General features: G+C 44.2%; 1 protein-coding gene across 2 annotated transcripts; it reads left to right on the forward strand.

Annotated features, from left to right (window-relative positions):
* The first annotated feature begins 37 nt into the window (after nucleotides 1–37).
* LOC310908473 (histone H2B 5-like) lies at nucleotides 38–16,783 on the forward strand. Of its 2 annotated transcripts, none has more exons than XM_083859544.1 (2): nucleotides 38–134; nucleotides 14,951–16,783. In XM_083859544.1, exon 2 carries the CDS (start codon nucleotides 14,980–14,982, stop codon nucleotides 15,358–15,360), a length of 381 nt encoding a protein of 126 aa, XP_083715670.1. In that variant the 5' UTR covers nucleotides 38–134; nucleotides 14,951–14,979; the 3' UTR covers nucleotides 15,361–16,783. The 2 variants fall into 2 exon arrangements, with proteins under 2 accessions (XP_083715670.1, XP_083715669.1); XM_083859543.1 differs by lacking the exon at nucleotides 38–134 and adding an exon at nucleotides 2,011–2,096.
* Nucleotides 16,784–17,019: the final 236 nt, after the last annotated feature.

Genomic DNA, 17,019 nt, shown 5'->3' on the forward strand with positions numbered 1-17,019 from the left:
CCCGGCGCGGCGCCCGCCTGGAGCGGATCCGCCCGGAGCGGCAGCGAGCGGCCCCCCGGCCCCGCCGTGCGCACCTGCCCCGCGCCCCGCCGCCGCCCGGAGCTCGCCTGCCGAGGAGTCCAGACGCGCAGCAGGCAAGACCCTCCCCTGCGCTGGCCGCCCGCGGTGCGGCAGCGGTGGGCACCGCACACGCCGCAGTGTCCGCAGCGGGGCCGCGCTGCCCAGGCCTGCACCGCCGTGCCGAGCCGTGCCGAGCCGAGCCGTGCCGATCGGTGCCGAGCCGTGCCGAGCCGTGCCGCGATGCGGAGCGCGGGCAGCCCTGCCCTGCCCCGCCTTGTGCCGGACCCTGAGCCCCGCACAGTCGGGGCTTCGCCGTTCTCCGGGCTCGGCGAACGCACCGGAGCGGTGTCAGCCTTGCCAGCGCTTTGCCGCGCTCGTAGGAACGGTATGGCCGGAGCTCAGTGGGCTCCGGTTTACCGGGGCCGAAGGCGAGCCCGGGCCGTGGCGGGGCCGGGGCCGCGGCCGGCGCTGCTGCAGGGCCCGCGATACCCGCAGGCCGGGCCGGGCCGGGCCGCCTGCAGCCGGGCCGAACACACGCCGAGCAGCCCCGGCCCTCAGGGAAAAGAGGGGATTATTATCCCCTATAGAGACCCCCACTGTGCCAACACTCCGTGAGGTTGTTAATTATGTAGTACGTGTATAGGGCTGTAAACCATTGGTCATGCACTGTTTGTTGTGTGTTTGTGTTGCTTGTGGTTAACCCTGCTCTTTTTTCCGTAGCTTAAAAAATACAGGGAGTATATGCCATGAGAAACCCTTTTATTTCTCATTCCTCTCACCTCCAGTCTCACGGGTTTGGTGATGCAGGGGCTGCCTAACCGAGTGGCTGCTGTGCAACATAAGCAATATTATACAATTTTGTAATAGATTTGTCTACCTCAGCATGCGCCTCTGCTGCAGTGGAGATGAGCTCTGGTTTGCTGCTCGGTCCTCCAGCGAGCCCCTGGAGAGGCTGGCCCTATTATCTGCTCATCTCCAGCAGATTTGTCCATTTGTAGGGTGGTGATTGATGGCACGTTCTGTGCTCGCCAGCATCCTTGTATTTCACGTCATCTCGTGCCCTTTGCGTGCTGGCTTTGTAACTTTTATTTTTTGATATCGAGAATTTATGAATCAAAAGATGGGGGAGTGTGGAGGCTGAGTCAGATCGTGAAGAAGGAAAGCCAAGTGAGAGTGTGCAATTGCATATCACATTTACAAACATGGTTTCATTCATCTCCATATGTTGCTCCTGTTACTACTAATAAAGCTCTAGTTTCTGAGATTGGCACTACCCTGGGAGCACTGATCTTCCTAGGGTTTTTTCTCTATAGCCTCCATAGTGTTTGTGTTACAATATGTTATTTTCCTGATTATGTTTTCATTATATTGAACATGTTAATATCAGAAAGAATTGGATAATATGAATGTACTTCCCACACACTCCCTCTTGTTCCTATTATTTGATGTGCAAAGAAGTGACAGTTTATTTACAGGCAGCAATTTCTTTCCCTCTGTACTGGTTAAATTTCCTAATTACAAAAACAAAAAAAAAGCTTTGAGTGCTTACCCCTGTTTCCTTCCTCATTTTACTAATGATAGCCAAATCCATCATGGTGATTTTGGAACTGCAGGAATTTTACCTTTGTCTACTGAAAGATTTCTACAGAAGCTTCTATAGGCAAAGGGAGCTGGAGATGAAGGTCTACTTTGAGCAGAATGGTGTCTGGGGTTTTCTTCCCCAGCAGGGAGATACAACTGTTGAGTGTACAGTAATTAATTTAATCCAGCGTTGAGAGAGAAGGAAAATTTATTGTATTGGGAAAGAGGTTTTTTTCAAGTATCAGATGTAAGATTTAAGCAGCAATTTCAATAACGTTTGTGATTTCTGTTTCAGACAAAAGCCAGCAACCTAGTACAAGGGTATTGTTATCTTCTCCCAGCATTGTCCTTTGTTCTCCTTGGGTCTAGCCTGTCACTTCCTAGGGTTTGCCACTGTCCCTTGTTGGGACAGCAGCATCTCTCACCCGTGACTCTGAGAACTGCTGTACTAGCAGGTGATTTTTTTCCCCACTGCTTATTTCACATCTTCTCTGCTGTGCAAGGTCTTTTTTTCTTCTTGTGACCCTTCTTATGAGTCTTTCTTTTCTGTGTCAAATTTATGTTCAGTGTTTCTGCCTTGTGCTCATTACTTTACCATCCTCCTCTCTCTATTTTTTGTCCACTCATGTATTTCACCTCATTTTTTTCCCTTTCATATATCTTCTTCTTACATCTCTTTTTTCCCCCTCTGTGTCATTCTTTTTATATCCTCTCCTGCTCTCTCCTTTCTGATATCTCACTTCTGTCAGCTGTCTAACTCTACCTTCCTCTTGACATTTCTTCTCCAAGCTGTTCTTTTACTTCCCTTGCATTTACATGTATTTTGCTTAAATATATTTATGTATACATATATCTCCACATCTTTCACTCTCCAGCTGAAAACAAGAAGTTACTCATGCTGATAATCTGATCCTATTTCATCCATTTCTTAGCACCTGAAATACACTGCTCCTGCCCATCCTCAGACTGAAGACTCTGTTGGGTAGACTGAAGAATTAAGTATGTGGGAAATGTTCCTAAATTCAGATGTGTACTGAAGCAAGCATCTTACTCAGGCTGCACTGTGAGCAGAGAAGATGTTGTGTTCCCACTGACAGTACCACAGGAGGACTTGAAGCCCCTTGAACTCAAGGACATTCTTTTTATATTTCTCAAGTTCAGGGTGTTTTGTAAATGAAAAGACTTTAATTTTACATTAGGGACACTGCTATATCTTTGAAATATCCCTTGGATGCTGGACTGACCCAAAATAAGACTTCACAAAATATTTTTCTTTTTCCCCCTTAATTGTTTTGTTTTATGCATTTGTTAAGCCAATTTTGTGCAGCTATTGTAAGAGAAATGCTTTCTCCTCAGCAGAGCTAAGCTCTTCCTCTGAAAAGGGTCCTGTGTGGGGTGAGACTGGGATTTCAGCTTGTCAGCATCCCTTTTTGCTGGAGCCAGAGGGAGAGGAGAGAGCTGTGACTGCAGGATCATATGTATTGGGTGGGAGATGGAAGAATAGATGCATAATCTAAAAATGCTACATTAACCTCAGAGGGTGGGGGGAAGAGTTGTTTAACATTTTTTTCCCTTGACTATCACTGACTACAAACACCATCATTGAGGATCAAGGGTAGTTGTTAGATTTTGCTATTTAGATAAGAGTCTCAGTTTTAAAAAATATTTATTGTTATTTAAACTAATTTTTTTTGTTGTTCAAAGAGCTTACTACTAACTGGCTGGGATGAAAACAGCTCCATCCCACGGATTCCACCTCCAGTTTCTGGCAGCTTACCTGACTCATAAAGAGAGTGGGGGGTTTTATATGCCACCTACATCAACTCAACATTTTCCTTTGTGGTGAGACTTAATCACCACACTTGTCATATTATTTCATCGACCCTCTTGGAGTAGGAATTCTTTACCTTTCAAACCAGCCTTAAAACTTCTTATAAAATAGGGTGAGGGTTTTTTCCTGAATTTGGTGAAAGTACATAGATGGTCCAATGCAGCAAGGTTTTCTGTGCTATTTTTTTAAAAAATAGCCTTTACCTGAGGACCATGGAAGACAGAGTTTCCATTTGCAGAGATCACATCTCTGACACGATATGTGTCACCTGGAGAGTTGAAATCCACCAGCTGAAGGTAGAGGACCATCCCCCAGGTAATCACACACCCAGGTGGTATGTGCTGAGGAAGAAACTGTGGGCTTTTAGCCACAATGATCAAGGATGTAAATGGGCAAAGTTTGTCAGAGGCAGTGCCTATACTAGACAGAGTTGGGAAAGATGGACATGCTTTTGAGCACATCAGATCTCTTCTTATAAGCTGTTCCTTATAACCTGTTTGTATAACCTGTGTGACTGTCTCTTGTGGGGAGAGAGATCATATGAATGGTATTTGTCAAGCAGAAAGTACTGCATGAAGGAAGGCTGCAAGGAATAAATGAAAACAAAACACAAAGGTGGCGATGCAATAGGCAGTGTGTACAGGAGGCAATGGGAAAAAGGGTAGGAAAACAGAACTACCCCGTGTTGTTGGGGGTTACAAAGAGGACATGGGTTATGTCAGAAAGCTGGAGCAGAAAAGCATGTGACATTTTTTCTGAAGAAATTCTTGAAATTATGTAGGGGAAGGGCAGAAAGGAAGGTATTCTGGAGCTCAGCACTTAAAGATAAAACCTAGTGTGAAGGGAGGCCAGGGAAAGCATTTGGTGAGTCTCCTCATTTCTCTGCCACAAAGGCAGGTAGAATCAAGCAACAGGAAGAAAAGGGGAAAATTGAAAGGACTGAAGTGAACCATTGGTAAATACCAATGTGAAGGAAGCATAGGGAAAGGAAGCTGCTTCCATGTTGACTGAAAGGCAGAAGTCCTCTTTGGGCCCTCTGGAGGACCTGGAAATTGACTGAGTAACAAGTGGGGTGCTACAAGATGGGGGACAGAGAACATCCTGTCAGGAAGGAGCTGTCTGACCATACCTAATATAAATATAGGCTGTTTTCATTCTTGATGTGTTTGTCTTAAAATGCACTGCAGCTGCAGCAGGTCTGTCCTGAAGATATGGTGGCTGCAGCTGTCTTGACTCCTGTACCACCCTCCTCTTTCTCATATGCCAGAATTAACCCCATATTATCTCCTCTCCTGCACTGTGGGTCCTCAGCCCAGCTCCAGTCATCCTCCTTATTGACTGCAGCTGCCTGATAACTGGGACACAACTCAAGGAAAGGACTTAGCAGTCACCTGCAAAGATATGCTTCTGGAAGCAGAGGCACTAATGAGCTCTGTGGAGGGAGTGTGCTGGGAGAGGCACCAGCAGAGAGGGAGAAGAGCAAAGGGTGAGCGCTGCATCTAGGGAAGAAACAGCTTGGGAGACTATTGGACTAAAGCAGTGGGGAAACTAAGGGCATGGAAAGCTCAGGAGGAAAGCAAATGTGGGAGGATGGAGCCAAGGATAGTTAAAAATAACAGTATTGTACAGCTAATATGGCACTCCTCAGGCGTTTTAAACCTGCTGCCTTTGAAAACCCTTCTGAGTTTTGAAAAGCAAGCTTTACATTTAGTTGTTCTAATTGCTACTGACCATCCAGGACCACTGTAATTTTGCCCAGCAACCCCCATTTTCTTCACTTCTGGTCTAGGGGTTGCAACCAAGTCTTCAGCATATTGCTCTTTGCACCCTTGCCTCGTTTAAATATCGATGTATCCCCAATTATGCCATTATGCCTTGATTTCTCTGGAAAGGAGATGGTGTTATATATGCATCATCATAGTGACGAGCACACTAAATCCATGCAATAATGATGTTATCACAACTTAGAGGTAAATTAAAACACTATTCACAAGCAATTTGTACAATGTGGAATTTGGGCATGGGCTAACTTGACAGCCATTTCTTTTAAAGTTTCTGGAGGGCTGCCAGTTTTTCAACACTGTGGCTGTTCAAAGTACTTTGTTAGTCTCTGTACAAATACTACATGTGAGACAGGACCAAGTGGCAGCAAACCTGCCGGGGCTTTGAACCTCCTGGCACTTTCAGTGGATGTGAGAAAAAGAAGGAAGGAACAATAAATAAAAGAATAAAGGAAGGAGAAGTACAAAGTGAAGGACATCTGTGCATTTTGATAACAATTCTTCAGTAGCACAGCAACACAGAAAAGTGTTTCCCTGGTTAATATAGAGCAGGTACTTGCTATGCTGGAACTATTTCCTAGAATTTTTATAATATTGTTTTGTCTTTGAAATATGGAAGGAATGGATTTCTTTGTCTTTCTCCCCTCCTGCCTTGCCTTTATCCTCCCACTTCCAAGTAAGGATGTAAGTGATGTTCCCTCTCATCTGCAGTATAAATTTATTCATGAACATTTTAAAACTGTTTATTGTCAGTTCTTGTTTCAGAGTTTACTTTTACCTTCAATAACTCCTGTGTCTTTAATGCTCACCCCTGTCTGTTTCTGGAGAAAAGCCAGCTTCTCTTCAGGAGAGCTTTGCCAGAGCTGGCTGTCCCAGCCCTGCTTCTCTCCTCTCCTTCCATCTAACAGACTCTCCATTTTCCTGTTTCCTACAGAAGATGACCTCTAATGCTCAGAGGACTCTCTGCCTGTGGTAATGTGATCTGGTGGCAGCAGCAGAAAAAAGTGTCAGCAGTCTTAGATCGTGTTCCCAATCCGGTTATTGAATGATGCGAGATCTGGGGAAGGACGTTTATCTTTGTTTCCCTGCAGGCTCCAGTAATGGTCACACATCCCTGTTTTACAGTAAAATTGCTTTTACCATGCCAAATTAATTATTAATACACACATTACAGTATTTTCAGTATCCTGTAGCAATGACATCAGATGCTGTGTTGCTTGCTATCCTTTAGCTTGTGGCATGGCATGCAGTCCTTTTGAATATACCTGTCTGGCACCCTCACCTCCTGTGTTTACACTCTGTGTTCCCAGGCACACAGGCTTTACCACCATGATAAAGCAGCTTTCACATATCTCTGACTTTTTTGATTGCATGCTTTCTACTATTTTTTCTGAAACCATTTTCAGGACTTGCTGAAATGTGAGTAATGTAACTGGGAAGTGATGATTGCAGTGAGAGACTCTCATTTAGAAGGAATGTTGGTCATGATTGATTATATTGTAGCTGCACACATCGTGCCCTTGCCTGATACTTTCTCCCCATGTAGGAGGAGAGTTGATGGTGGTAATGTTGAGCATAAATGCCTTAGACCCATATGCATACCTTGACAGTTTTTAAAAGGTTTTGCTGGGTTTATTTTATCTATGGCATTGAGAATATGTGGTAACACCTACATTTGTCATGTACCTATCACATCACTCTTAAAAGCCTTAATGACCTTGGTCTGGTCTTCAGCCTAATATGGGCACATAGCTTTCCACTTCAGCATGGATTTATGTCCAAATTATTATTCTCAGTCAGTGTGTTTGGCCAAAATACACATTTTGAGGTACAATCTCAGCTTTTGTTTCTTTTCACTAAATTATCTGCAGTGCTGGAAAAGGGTTACAGGAACCTGCTAAAGCCTGGGTGTGGGGTCTGTAGGTGGAAGAGGTGCTGCATGTGTCTGCATTGGTTCCCACATAACTCCTACCTTAGAGCAGCTCTCATCTCTTGAAGAGGCTTCTTCTCCATCTCCCACCCACTCTCTCCCTACGGCCTGCAGGTGTTGGGCTGTAGCTTCTCTCCTATTTTTGGCTGAATGGCTGAATTAGCACATTTTTAATGGATGCCTTTTTCAGCACTTATGAAAATAGTCTAGAATTTTGATAATTCTCCATTGCTCCATAAAATGCATAAAAATAGTTTGCTTAAAAGTGATAGCAGTTCTTTAGGCTTATTGTCATTACTAGTTTAGAGACCATTGCTCCACTGTAGGAGTTATTTAGATATAGCAGCCTTAGTGAGTTTTTGCTTTTCTCCTTTTCCAGAGAAATTGAAACAATGTGGATTAAGAGCAAGTGATTTTCATTTGGATACAGCACAGAGGAATTTATTTCAAATCTTCACTTTTTATTTTCAATGGCATAGGGTGTCATGGAATAAATAAAGCACATTTCTTCCATTGGTATTACAGCCCAGTCATTTATGATTTTGGTTCTCACACTCATCTCCAATAGTCTGTACTTTGCAAACCACCAAAAAGATATGTAGAGCTTGTGATGCTTCTGAGCAGTGGTGCTGCTGTGATGTCTTGCTCATTCTGCCCAGCAGGATTGTCCCAGGTCAGTTGGACATCAGCTGCCCTTACATGGTTAGCAGGCTCTGACCTCTCCTTACCTCCAGAGCAATTTTGCTGAGCTAGTCTAAGGATGGGAGTTAAACCCTGCAACTGAACACGGGGTTGCTGCTGACAAGTTGGCTCCCAGTGGGTCCAGTTGAGTTGAAGTGGGATATGAAGGGAAAAGAAGGCTGTTGCTTGAGGAAAGGAATTGTGGCAGAAGCAGAAAATCCTAATGATTCTAAAACTTGGAGAGGAAGCTCATGCTGCATTTTATGTGTGACGTTTTGAGTTATTGATAAAACCTCAGGAAGGAAGTGAGCCTGCTGGTGTTCTCCGTTGGACTCTGTTGGGCTTCCTGAAGATGGTTGTGGTAATACAAAATCATGGAATATTCCAAATTGGAAGGGACCCACAAGGGTTATCAAATCTAACTCCTTCAGGTTTCTTTGAAACCCTGGCACTCTGTGGGAAAGCTGGAGTGGAATTATAGCAGATGCTGGTACCAGGTGTACCCCACATATATTTAACAGGTATTTATCCATAGAAAACATCATTCTCCTTTTTGTATTTATTAGATACTTGCTCAAGCATGTAGATCAGAGCTATCCCAAAGCAAGTATAGAGTAAGTACTCTTACAAAGAGCAGGTAATAAAACTTTAAGTACTTGCTTATTAACAGTAACAAAACATTGATAAAATATGAAGTCTGATTTCTGTAAATTACTGAGCCTTTTGGATTCCAGTGGAAAGCAATGTCAGCTGTTGGTGCTAAGCATCTCTAAACATTGTACTTGTGCTTTCAGACCTATGTTAAATCCCCATTGACTTCAGACACTCTTAATCAGCATAAAGAAAGCAGTATTTAGTTTCCTGACAGTCATTCTTCTTGCAACATTGTCTCTCTGTTGCTCTACTTGACTCATGGGTAAAATTATATTTTCTTTAAAATTTCAATGTATCTTCTCTGCAGAGAGCTCTGATGCAGGGTCCTGCTCCTTACTTTGTAGTTAATAATGTATAATCTCTGATTGATACCCCTACAGCCCTGAGAAATACTTGCAACTTGGGCAGAAGTAGCACAAGAAATTACAGCTGTTACCAGTGATTAAAAATGCGCTTTCTAAAAATCATAAATTGAAATTATACAAAAGAACAGAAAAGATTCCTGTAGTATTCTGTACAGAACTCCCAAGCAATGGGTTAACACAAGCAAGATAAGTATCAGCCAAAGATCTCAGACGCAGTGTTCTGTTCTGCTTGTATTTGTTCTAAAGAAATCTGAAGATTAATGTGAAGATCGTGTGTCTGTGTCAGGGACTGAATTTATAGCATTTCTTTCTTTGTTAGTGAGTTGGGGTCATCTGCAGTTTTAACCTATAGTCACAGTCCTCTGTTCACTAGAAAACTGTGTGTGTCTATCCAATTTTGAAAGGTAGCCATTTAAATGAAAACTTTACAGGAGCAGAGATTTAAAGTGCATCAGAGCATGTGGAACTAACGATGGTGTCTTAGTCCTGGCACTGGATTACTTGGGAGGAAATCTAGGAACTTAAAATGGTTTTGTGCACCCCCTCCACCATTGGAAGAAATCAGGCATTTCAGATTAGTTTACCTTATTCTAGGAAATTCTCCTCCTCCTTACTTCAAAGCAAATATTACCTCATCATCACATGCTAGACAACATACCAAGGGAAAAATTCTTTCCAGACCAAAATATGACTATCAGTTTTTGCACGAGGCAACATCACCAATGTCTCACAATGACTCATCATGCTTCTGATCTGCATTATACCTGAGGCAGAGCTTGCTACCAAATAATCACAAATATTGTTTGTTTTCTCAGCTATTACTATGTAATGACACCTGACAGATAAACAAATTCTTGTATAATAGTAGATGGCCATACATAATAAAAGGAAGGGAGTTTGCAGTTTGCAGAAATTCTCTTTTCCAATAACAGTCATTTGTTGACGCCTGGTAATTTGTAAACTATATTTACCATATCTTACAAGCACTTCAGAGCAGGTGAATTCATTAGAAAGCCTTTTCCTTTTGGTGGAAACATTCCCTGATTTGTTGCCCTTTGTGTTTCAAAGATAATAAAACAAAAAGCAGCAGTAGCAAATTTCATTTAGTATTTCTTGGCATGCAGGAATAAAGCCAAGTATCCTTCCTTTTATATAGTAGGAGAAAATGAGGAAAGGGGCAATAATTGGGCAGAACAGACAGGACATTCCTATTTAAGGGGCAGAACTATCAGTAGGTCCCCACTGGCTGTCATTTGCTCTAGCAAGGATTAAAGTAGAACATCAGAAGATTAACAAATACCAGAATTTCAGATGTCCAAAAGATGAGAGCTTGAGTTTTTCGTACAGATATTTAATTTGTCACCAAAACCTCCTAAGAACAAAATGCTGATTCTAGAAATGTAACTTTTATGGTTGAGTAGGAAATTACAGAAAGGGCATGGGGATTTACAGTGGATGCCCCAGTGCCCCAGAGCTCATCATAGCAAGGACAGCTTTCAAAAGGAAAAAAAAAAAAAAAAAAAAAAAAAAAAAGTCCAAGTGCTGTTTCCAGCCCTGCATGAGGAGAGGTCCAGAAGGCCAGCTCATAGTTCACCCATGGTTACCCATGCACACTGATGGCAGGAGCTTGGCACTAGTCCTAGAGACTCAGCAGCAAGGCCAAAAATGAACAAAAATCTTACTGGAGCTTCCCTGCCTGTTTCTCTCCATTGATGTATCAAGTCTGGGGAAAAGAGACAGCATCAGGTTCCACGTGGGATTTCTCAGCAGGGCTCCTCTCCCATTTCAGATCTGAGAGGCTGTGGTGATTTGTATCTTTGAATATGTTTTTCCGTTCACTTTCCTTTTAATGATACTGAAGAAAGGAGTGTCAACACAAAGGAAGATGTATCTGTCACTCCACACTGCTCTGGTTTCTGGCAGCAATCAGGCTGCTGCTTAGAACTGACTGGAAAAATTACTGTGGTTGGTTTTGTTGTTGGTTTTCTGAGGAAGGAAAAAACTGCCAGCACTGATAACTGATTTAACTCAGAGCCTACAAAGCCATAAAGAAAAAAATGTTCCCAGAGATTTTCCTGAAACTTTCCAAATGTGCTGCTTGAAAGTGTCTTCTCTTGCATGACCCTACTCTGTGTCCCAGGGACCTCAGTGGCTTGGACCTGGAGATGAACACCATCTCTTCTTAGGGGTCCATGTGGGAATCTTGGGCTGCAGCATCCCATGGGAAATGTCAATGGAGGGAACAGCTCATAAAGTGTGTTCTAGCCAGTTTCAGTCTCCAAAAGTCACAGAATGGATGTTAGAGGTGCCTCTGGCAAACATCTAGTCCAGTCCATACTCAGAGCAGGGTCAGCCACTGTGGGTTTCTCAGTCATGTCCAGTTAGATTTTGAGCACCTCCAAGGATGGAGATCCTGCAACCTCTCTGAGCAACCTGTACCCAATGGTCTATCTCACAGTAGCAAAGTCAGTCATGCTGGCAACACTTCCAAAATAAAAGCCAGTAATTGTTAACCTCTTTAGGTTCTCTCTCCAACTCTCTTTTTTTTTTCTTTTTCTTTTTTTTTTTTCCTTAAGGAAGCAAAGATATGGAACTGGTTTTATTTAAAAACTCTTTCTTTTGAAGGTCACTTTTCTGTTTTCCTCGACAAGCTCTCCACATGGACACTTTGGGAATAATCTCACTACTTCTGTCTTTACACCAGAGTAGCACCTGCTGTGGGTTGCGTTGCACTGTTGACAGAAGGATTTGTGATACTGTTGACCATTATTAACATTATTTATTTAGCACCTGGCAAATGCACTCAGGCTCTGCCTGCTAGGAACTGCTGAAATAAACCACAAAGAACACAACCTATTTTCAAAGAAGGTGTTATTTACCTGTTAAACAGTCAGCTCCAAAGAAATGGGTGGAGAGAAGCACAAGCTTTTGTGCTGATCTCTGGACTTCAGCATCACTGCTTCCCCCTTTGCAGCCATACGCAGGAGAGGAGGGAGATCCCAAGCTGTGCTACGCAAGGGAATTAGCTGATCAAATAGATGGAGATGTTCTGTAGATGTGACCTGTTCTGGAGCCCTGTGAAATCATTCTGGTGCCTCTCTATTCACTTTTTAAAAGCTGCAGTAGAAGTGCACTTAAGGATTAATACATATTTTAGAGGGACATACTTTTCAAAAAGCCCAAGAAATACTCATTTGTGTTTTTCAGTTGTGATGTTTTTTAGTCAGGAAATGAGCTCAAAAGAACAGGGAACAAGTGCAGTTATTTCTTCATGTAGAAAAATAATTTTCCATTGAAATGACACATTTTCATGTCTACAAACAGAGCAGTAGGGGATTTCTTTTCCCAATATTGCTTCCCAAATAGAGAAAAAAATGAAGAAAATTTGTGATTTCATCAGAGGAAGAAAATGTGGTGTTTAAGGGGGCAGATGTCAGTTTTGAAAGGTGTCCAGAACTTTTGAGGCAGTCCAGCACTTGCCCTTCCAAATGCCTCCACTGGGAAGAATGCCAGTAAGAATTAAGAAAGAACATGAGGTGGCAGAAACAAAAACTTAGCACATGAAAATCATATCTTTGGAGAAGAAGCTGCTTTTCTGAAGCAGAAACCCAGCTCTAAGGACACTGGTGCTGACTTTGGCTTCGAGACAGGAGGGTGTTTTGGAGGAGGGTGTTGTAGTGACTTTTCCTCCCCATTCCACAGCATCCCAAGCAATGCCAACCTGCTCTTGCAGCTGGGCATAGCCCTGCCTGAAGTGCCCAATGTTGCCCTTTGCCCAGTGGCTGCCAGGCCATGCAGGTCCCAGAGCCCAGCCCTGGAGCCTGGTCGGGCAGAGCAGCAGCAGTGGCCCAGAGCTGCTCCAGGCAGGAGGGAGGCAGCATCACCCATCCTGATACGGAGCCACGGAGGTTTCTTGCATGATTCGGAATCGGGAGCCGGTGTGGGTGGACGTGTAAATCCAGCCTCAGGATCAAAGATGTCTCTCCTCCCATAGGGAGCAACCGGGAACTTTGTGTAGACTTGGTTGCAGCAGTGCTGCTGCATCTTGCCCTGGCTGCAGATGGACACCTCAGACGTCTCACTCGCTCTTTCCGAAGGAGGAGAGGCAGGGTTGAGTGTGCAGCCATTGCCTTGGCACAGGCACCGTTTAGGTCCTTCTCTGATACTCACAGTGTGCAGACCATATGTTACATCCCAGCTTTCTCTCTTCTGTTTACTTCTATCCATTTTCCCATGTGCCATCAGCCCTGAAGCGCTTTTTTCTCTACCAGTCTCTCTTGGCCAGCAGACTAATTCCTAGGTCATCTTCAAAGGAGATGTAGAGCAGCTAAGCCCAAGCCCTGGGGTGATGCTGTGAGCTTATCCTCCAGCGAATCCTGGAGGAGCCTTGTCTTTCAAGGGAGCTTTCTAAGTGTTCTCTGAAACACAAAACCATATACCAGGTTGCAACACAATTATTTCTCTTAGTCCATGAAGTAAAGCACGTCAATTTGTAGTGTAGGGGAGGCACACACAGTTTTTTGATGGGTTTACGTAATGTTTTTTGTTACTGCACTTCTGGATGAGAGCAATGTCTTAATTTGAAAGACGGGGAAAGCTGGCCTCCCTTGGAGTGGAGAATGTAAACTCCCTCCCTCCAAATTATTGTAATTTTGAAATTAAGGGGCTCTCAGGCAAAGGTATGGGGATAGGGATAACAGTTCTTTACTAGGATGTACAACAAGACAAACAAAACAACAACTACAGCATTAAAAACAAGGTTTGGCTTCAGAAAGCCCGGGGCGGTCTGATTCCGGTGCCCTACAGGGCTCTGGGGAGCACCAAGCTGGAATGGCAGAACGAGCAGCAATCCCGGGCTGGTGATGAGGTGTACCAGAAGCCCAGCGGTGGTAGCTGGAGCTGTGGGGATGTCCCGGTGGGGCGGGACAGCGGCTCCCGCAGGGCGGGAAAAGGCGAGCTCAGAATTCCTGGACACACGAGCAGATAGATGTTGGTCAATCCCTAGGACTGGGCTCCAGTGACGATAGTGAATTCTCCCCGCAGTAAGCAGCAGCTTGACCGGGCTCCTTCCTCCTCGGAGAGAAACCCCCAGGGACAAAAGGAGTGCACTCCTCTCCTCTGGCCACTTACTTTGTTTTTTACTTAAGTACCAATAAGTACCCAGTAGTTCGTTTCCTCGGAACTTACGGAAAAAAATTGTAAGTAAAAAAAGAAACAAATCTCTCCCCAACGAGCAGTCAGCTGCAGGTCATGGCTCTGCACCTTGAGACCTAATGAGGAAAAACTCAGAGGGAGGATCAGGCATTTTTGTTGTCAACTGTCCAGCAAATGCTTGCTCTCAAAAGCAAAAACATCCAATAGCAGGAAAATTTTTTTTCCATCAACATGTAGTCCAAAAGCACTTTGCTTTTTGACTTGTATCCACATTTCTGTTTCTTGGCCAAATGATTCCTGACACATCCCCTAAGCTTTTCTACTTTCTGGTAATTTTTGATAGCAAATGTGAATACTGATATATTCCTGTAGCTCAGCTAGCTAGCTTAAAACAATATTATTTTTTATATTTCACTGGAAAACATGGTGCCAGACAGTAGTCACAGAAATGCAAGCACCTTCAAAATAGAACTTCTTTCTCAAAACACAAAATTAGCCAACTTTTAAAAAAATCAAAGTCTCTGGTAGGCAGTAATACTCAAATAAAAGAGTTTACTGGAGACTGTAACCACATAAAATAATTTTGACCAGTCTCATCTGGAGGTGGCTGCAGTGATACCTTGCAACAGTTTTGGGCCCATTCCAGCAAGATTTGGTTTAATCCATGCTGCAGTTAGTGTTTTCTTTGGAACTGCAGTGTTCTTCTCAGAAAGATGTTCAGGCTCCATCTCATATTTACTTAGTAGACACCAATTAGACTTGCGTTCGGAGATGTTGACAAGGCCAGTGTTGGAGGTATTTAAACAGAAAACAACAAAAAGCCATACACAAACCAGACTCATCTTGCAGTACAATTATTCTGTAGAAGGTAAAAAAATAATTAGATTTTTTTTTTTATGTTTTCTCCAATCAGCTCCAAGACACAGCAAAAGAGCTCTCAGGATGCCAGAGCCAGCAAAGTCAACCTCAGCCCCCAAAAAGGGCTCCAAGAAAGCCGTGACAAAGACCCAGAAGAAAGGTGATAAAAAGCGTCACAAAAGCAGGAAAGAGAGCTACTCCATCTATGTCTACAAGGTGCTGAAGCAGGTCCATCCTGACACGGGCATCTCCTCCAAGGCCATGGGCATCATGAACTCCTTCGTCAATGACATCTTTGAGCGCATTGCTGGAGAAGCCTCCCGCCTGGCCCATTACAACAAGCGTTCCACCATCACATCCCGGGAGATCCAGACAGCCGTGCGCCTGCTGCTCCCGGGAGAGCTGGCCAAGCACGCCGTGTCCGAGGGCACCAAGGCTGTCACCAAGTACACCAGCTCCAAATAGCTGGACATCATCCCCTCTGCAATGGGACCAGCGAGCCCCGGGCCCTCCACGCAAGAACAGGTAGGCAGCCATGGTCTGGATGAATGGTCACAGCTATTATCCACAGCAATTTGCAGCCTGGGCATGAGAAGCTGCCCAGAGGAAGAGGAGACAGCGATCTGGATGTCAGCTGATTTTCATGGTCTGTTCAAGATGTGCAAAGGATTTGTCGAGGCTGGTAGTGGAGGCCCCTGCTTTCACATCTCATTCAAAGAACTGACCAACCATAATATATCCAGTCTCCTCTGTGCTTGGCAAACGTTCATGTTTGGCCCTGGGAAGGGGGACTGGCAGCGGCAACACAGAGACACCATCACTGAAGTCTTCCTGTTTGACTGCTTTCTCACAGTCATCTGATATGGGTACTGAGGAGTCAGCGCTGCATCCTCTCTCTCAGAGCCTGAATCCTTCCTGCTGTGCAGTGGCTCAGCCCACCCTGTGCTGGCAGAAGTGGCATTAACAGCTACCAGGCACATATTGATTCAACAGCTATCTGTGCTTGACAGGCTGTTTTAAAGAGCAAGCCTGGCAGGCAGGCAGTTGCCCACATTGATGCCAAGCACTAATCCTCCTCCTTGCTCCTGATGGATGAGCCACGGAGCAGGATGAGGGTGCTGGAGCTGCCCATTGCCTCCCACCTTGTGCTGAGGTGGAGGGATGGACAAGGTGGGATGTTGGGAATGGGTCTCTATCTTTCCTGGCTGCTGCTTTGCCTGCCTTAGGACTTGCTTTGGCATGCAAGACATTGCTAATTCTGCTGCTTTTCAGAGACTTTTCCTGCCTTGAAGCTGCCTGGGTGCTCCCTTCCACCGTAAGTGTGGGCAAGCTGGGGTGGTGCCCATGGGGGTCCCCTCTTCTGTGAGCAATAGGGTGATGCAGAACAAACAGCACAGATGTTTTGGGCAGGGACTGAGGATTTGGGAAGGCATCTGGTGTGGGAGCAGAGGTGGTTAGTGCATTTTGAGGGGTGGGAGGAAGCTGGCTCCCTGCAGAGATCAGTGCAGGCAGCTCGCCTGGCCCTGCTCTCCCTAATTCATTCAGCAGTTAGAATCCAAAAGCAAACTGGAGGCTGGGTGGATATATAGGGATATTTGCCTGTATTCCAGATAATTAAAAGATTAAATTGTTTTAAACTACTTCAGATACTCCCCATATCTTTTCAAAGTCCACAGTAAGGTGAGCAATAATAAAATCGTGATAAAGCCATAGAGGTTAAGGGAGGAATGTCATAGTTACAGGTTTATCTTGCCCAGACTGGTAGATAGCAGAAGGGCCTGTGTAGAACTGGTGTGAAGTTGAAGCTTCCTACTCAAAACACAAAATTAGCCAACATTAAAAAAAAATCAAAGTCTCTGGTAGGCAGTAACACTCAAATAAAAAATATTCATGTCTAAAATAACAACAGCTTTCTGCAACTTACTCTGTAAATAAAAGGAGTGGCAAAGAAATAGGATCCAGAACTAAGTGCAGATTTTCCCTAAGCTTCAAGACCTTATTTTTAATTGAAAGGTAAGCTCATATCCCAAAATAGCAGCCATGCAGTACATTTCTGTCTTTCCCCTGCATTTATCTCTATCCTGTTTCTTTACACTTTGAGAGTGATTGGGACCTTTGACAAAT

This window comes from Zosterops lateralis (genome assembly GCF_965231275.1).
Source record: "Zosterops lateralis genome assembly, chromosome: 4".
In the NCBI taxonomy this organism is placed as follows: Eukaryota; Metazoa; Chordata; class Aves; order Passeriformes; family Zosteropidae; genus Zosterops; species Zosterops lateralis.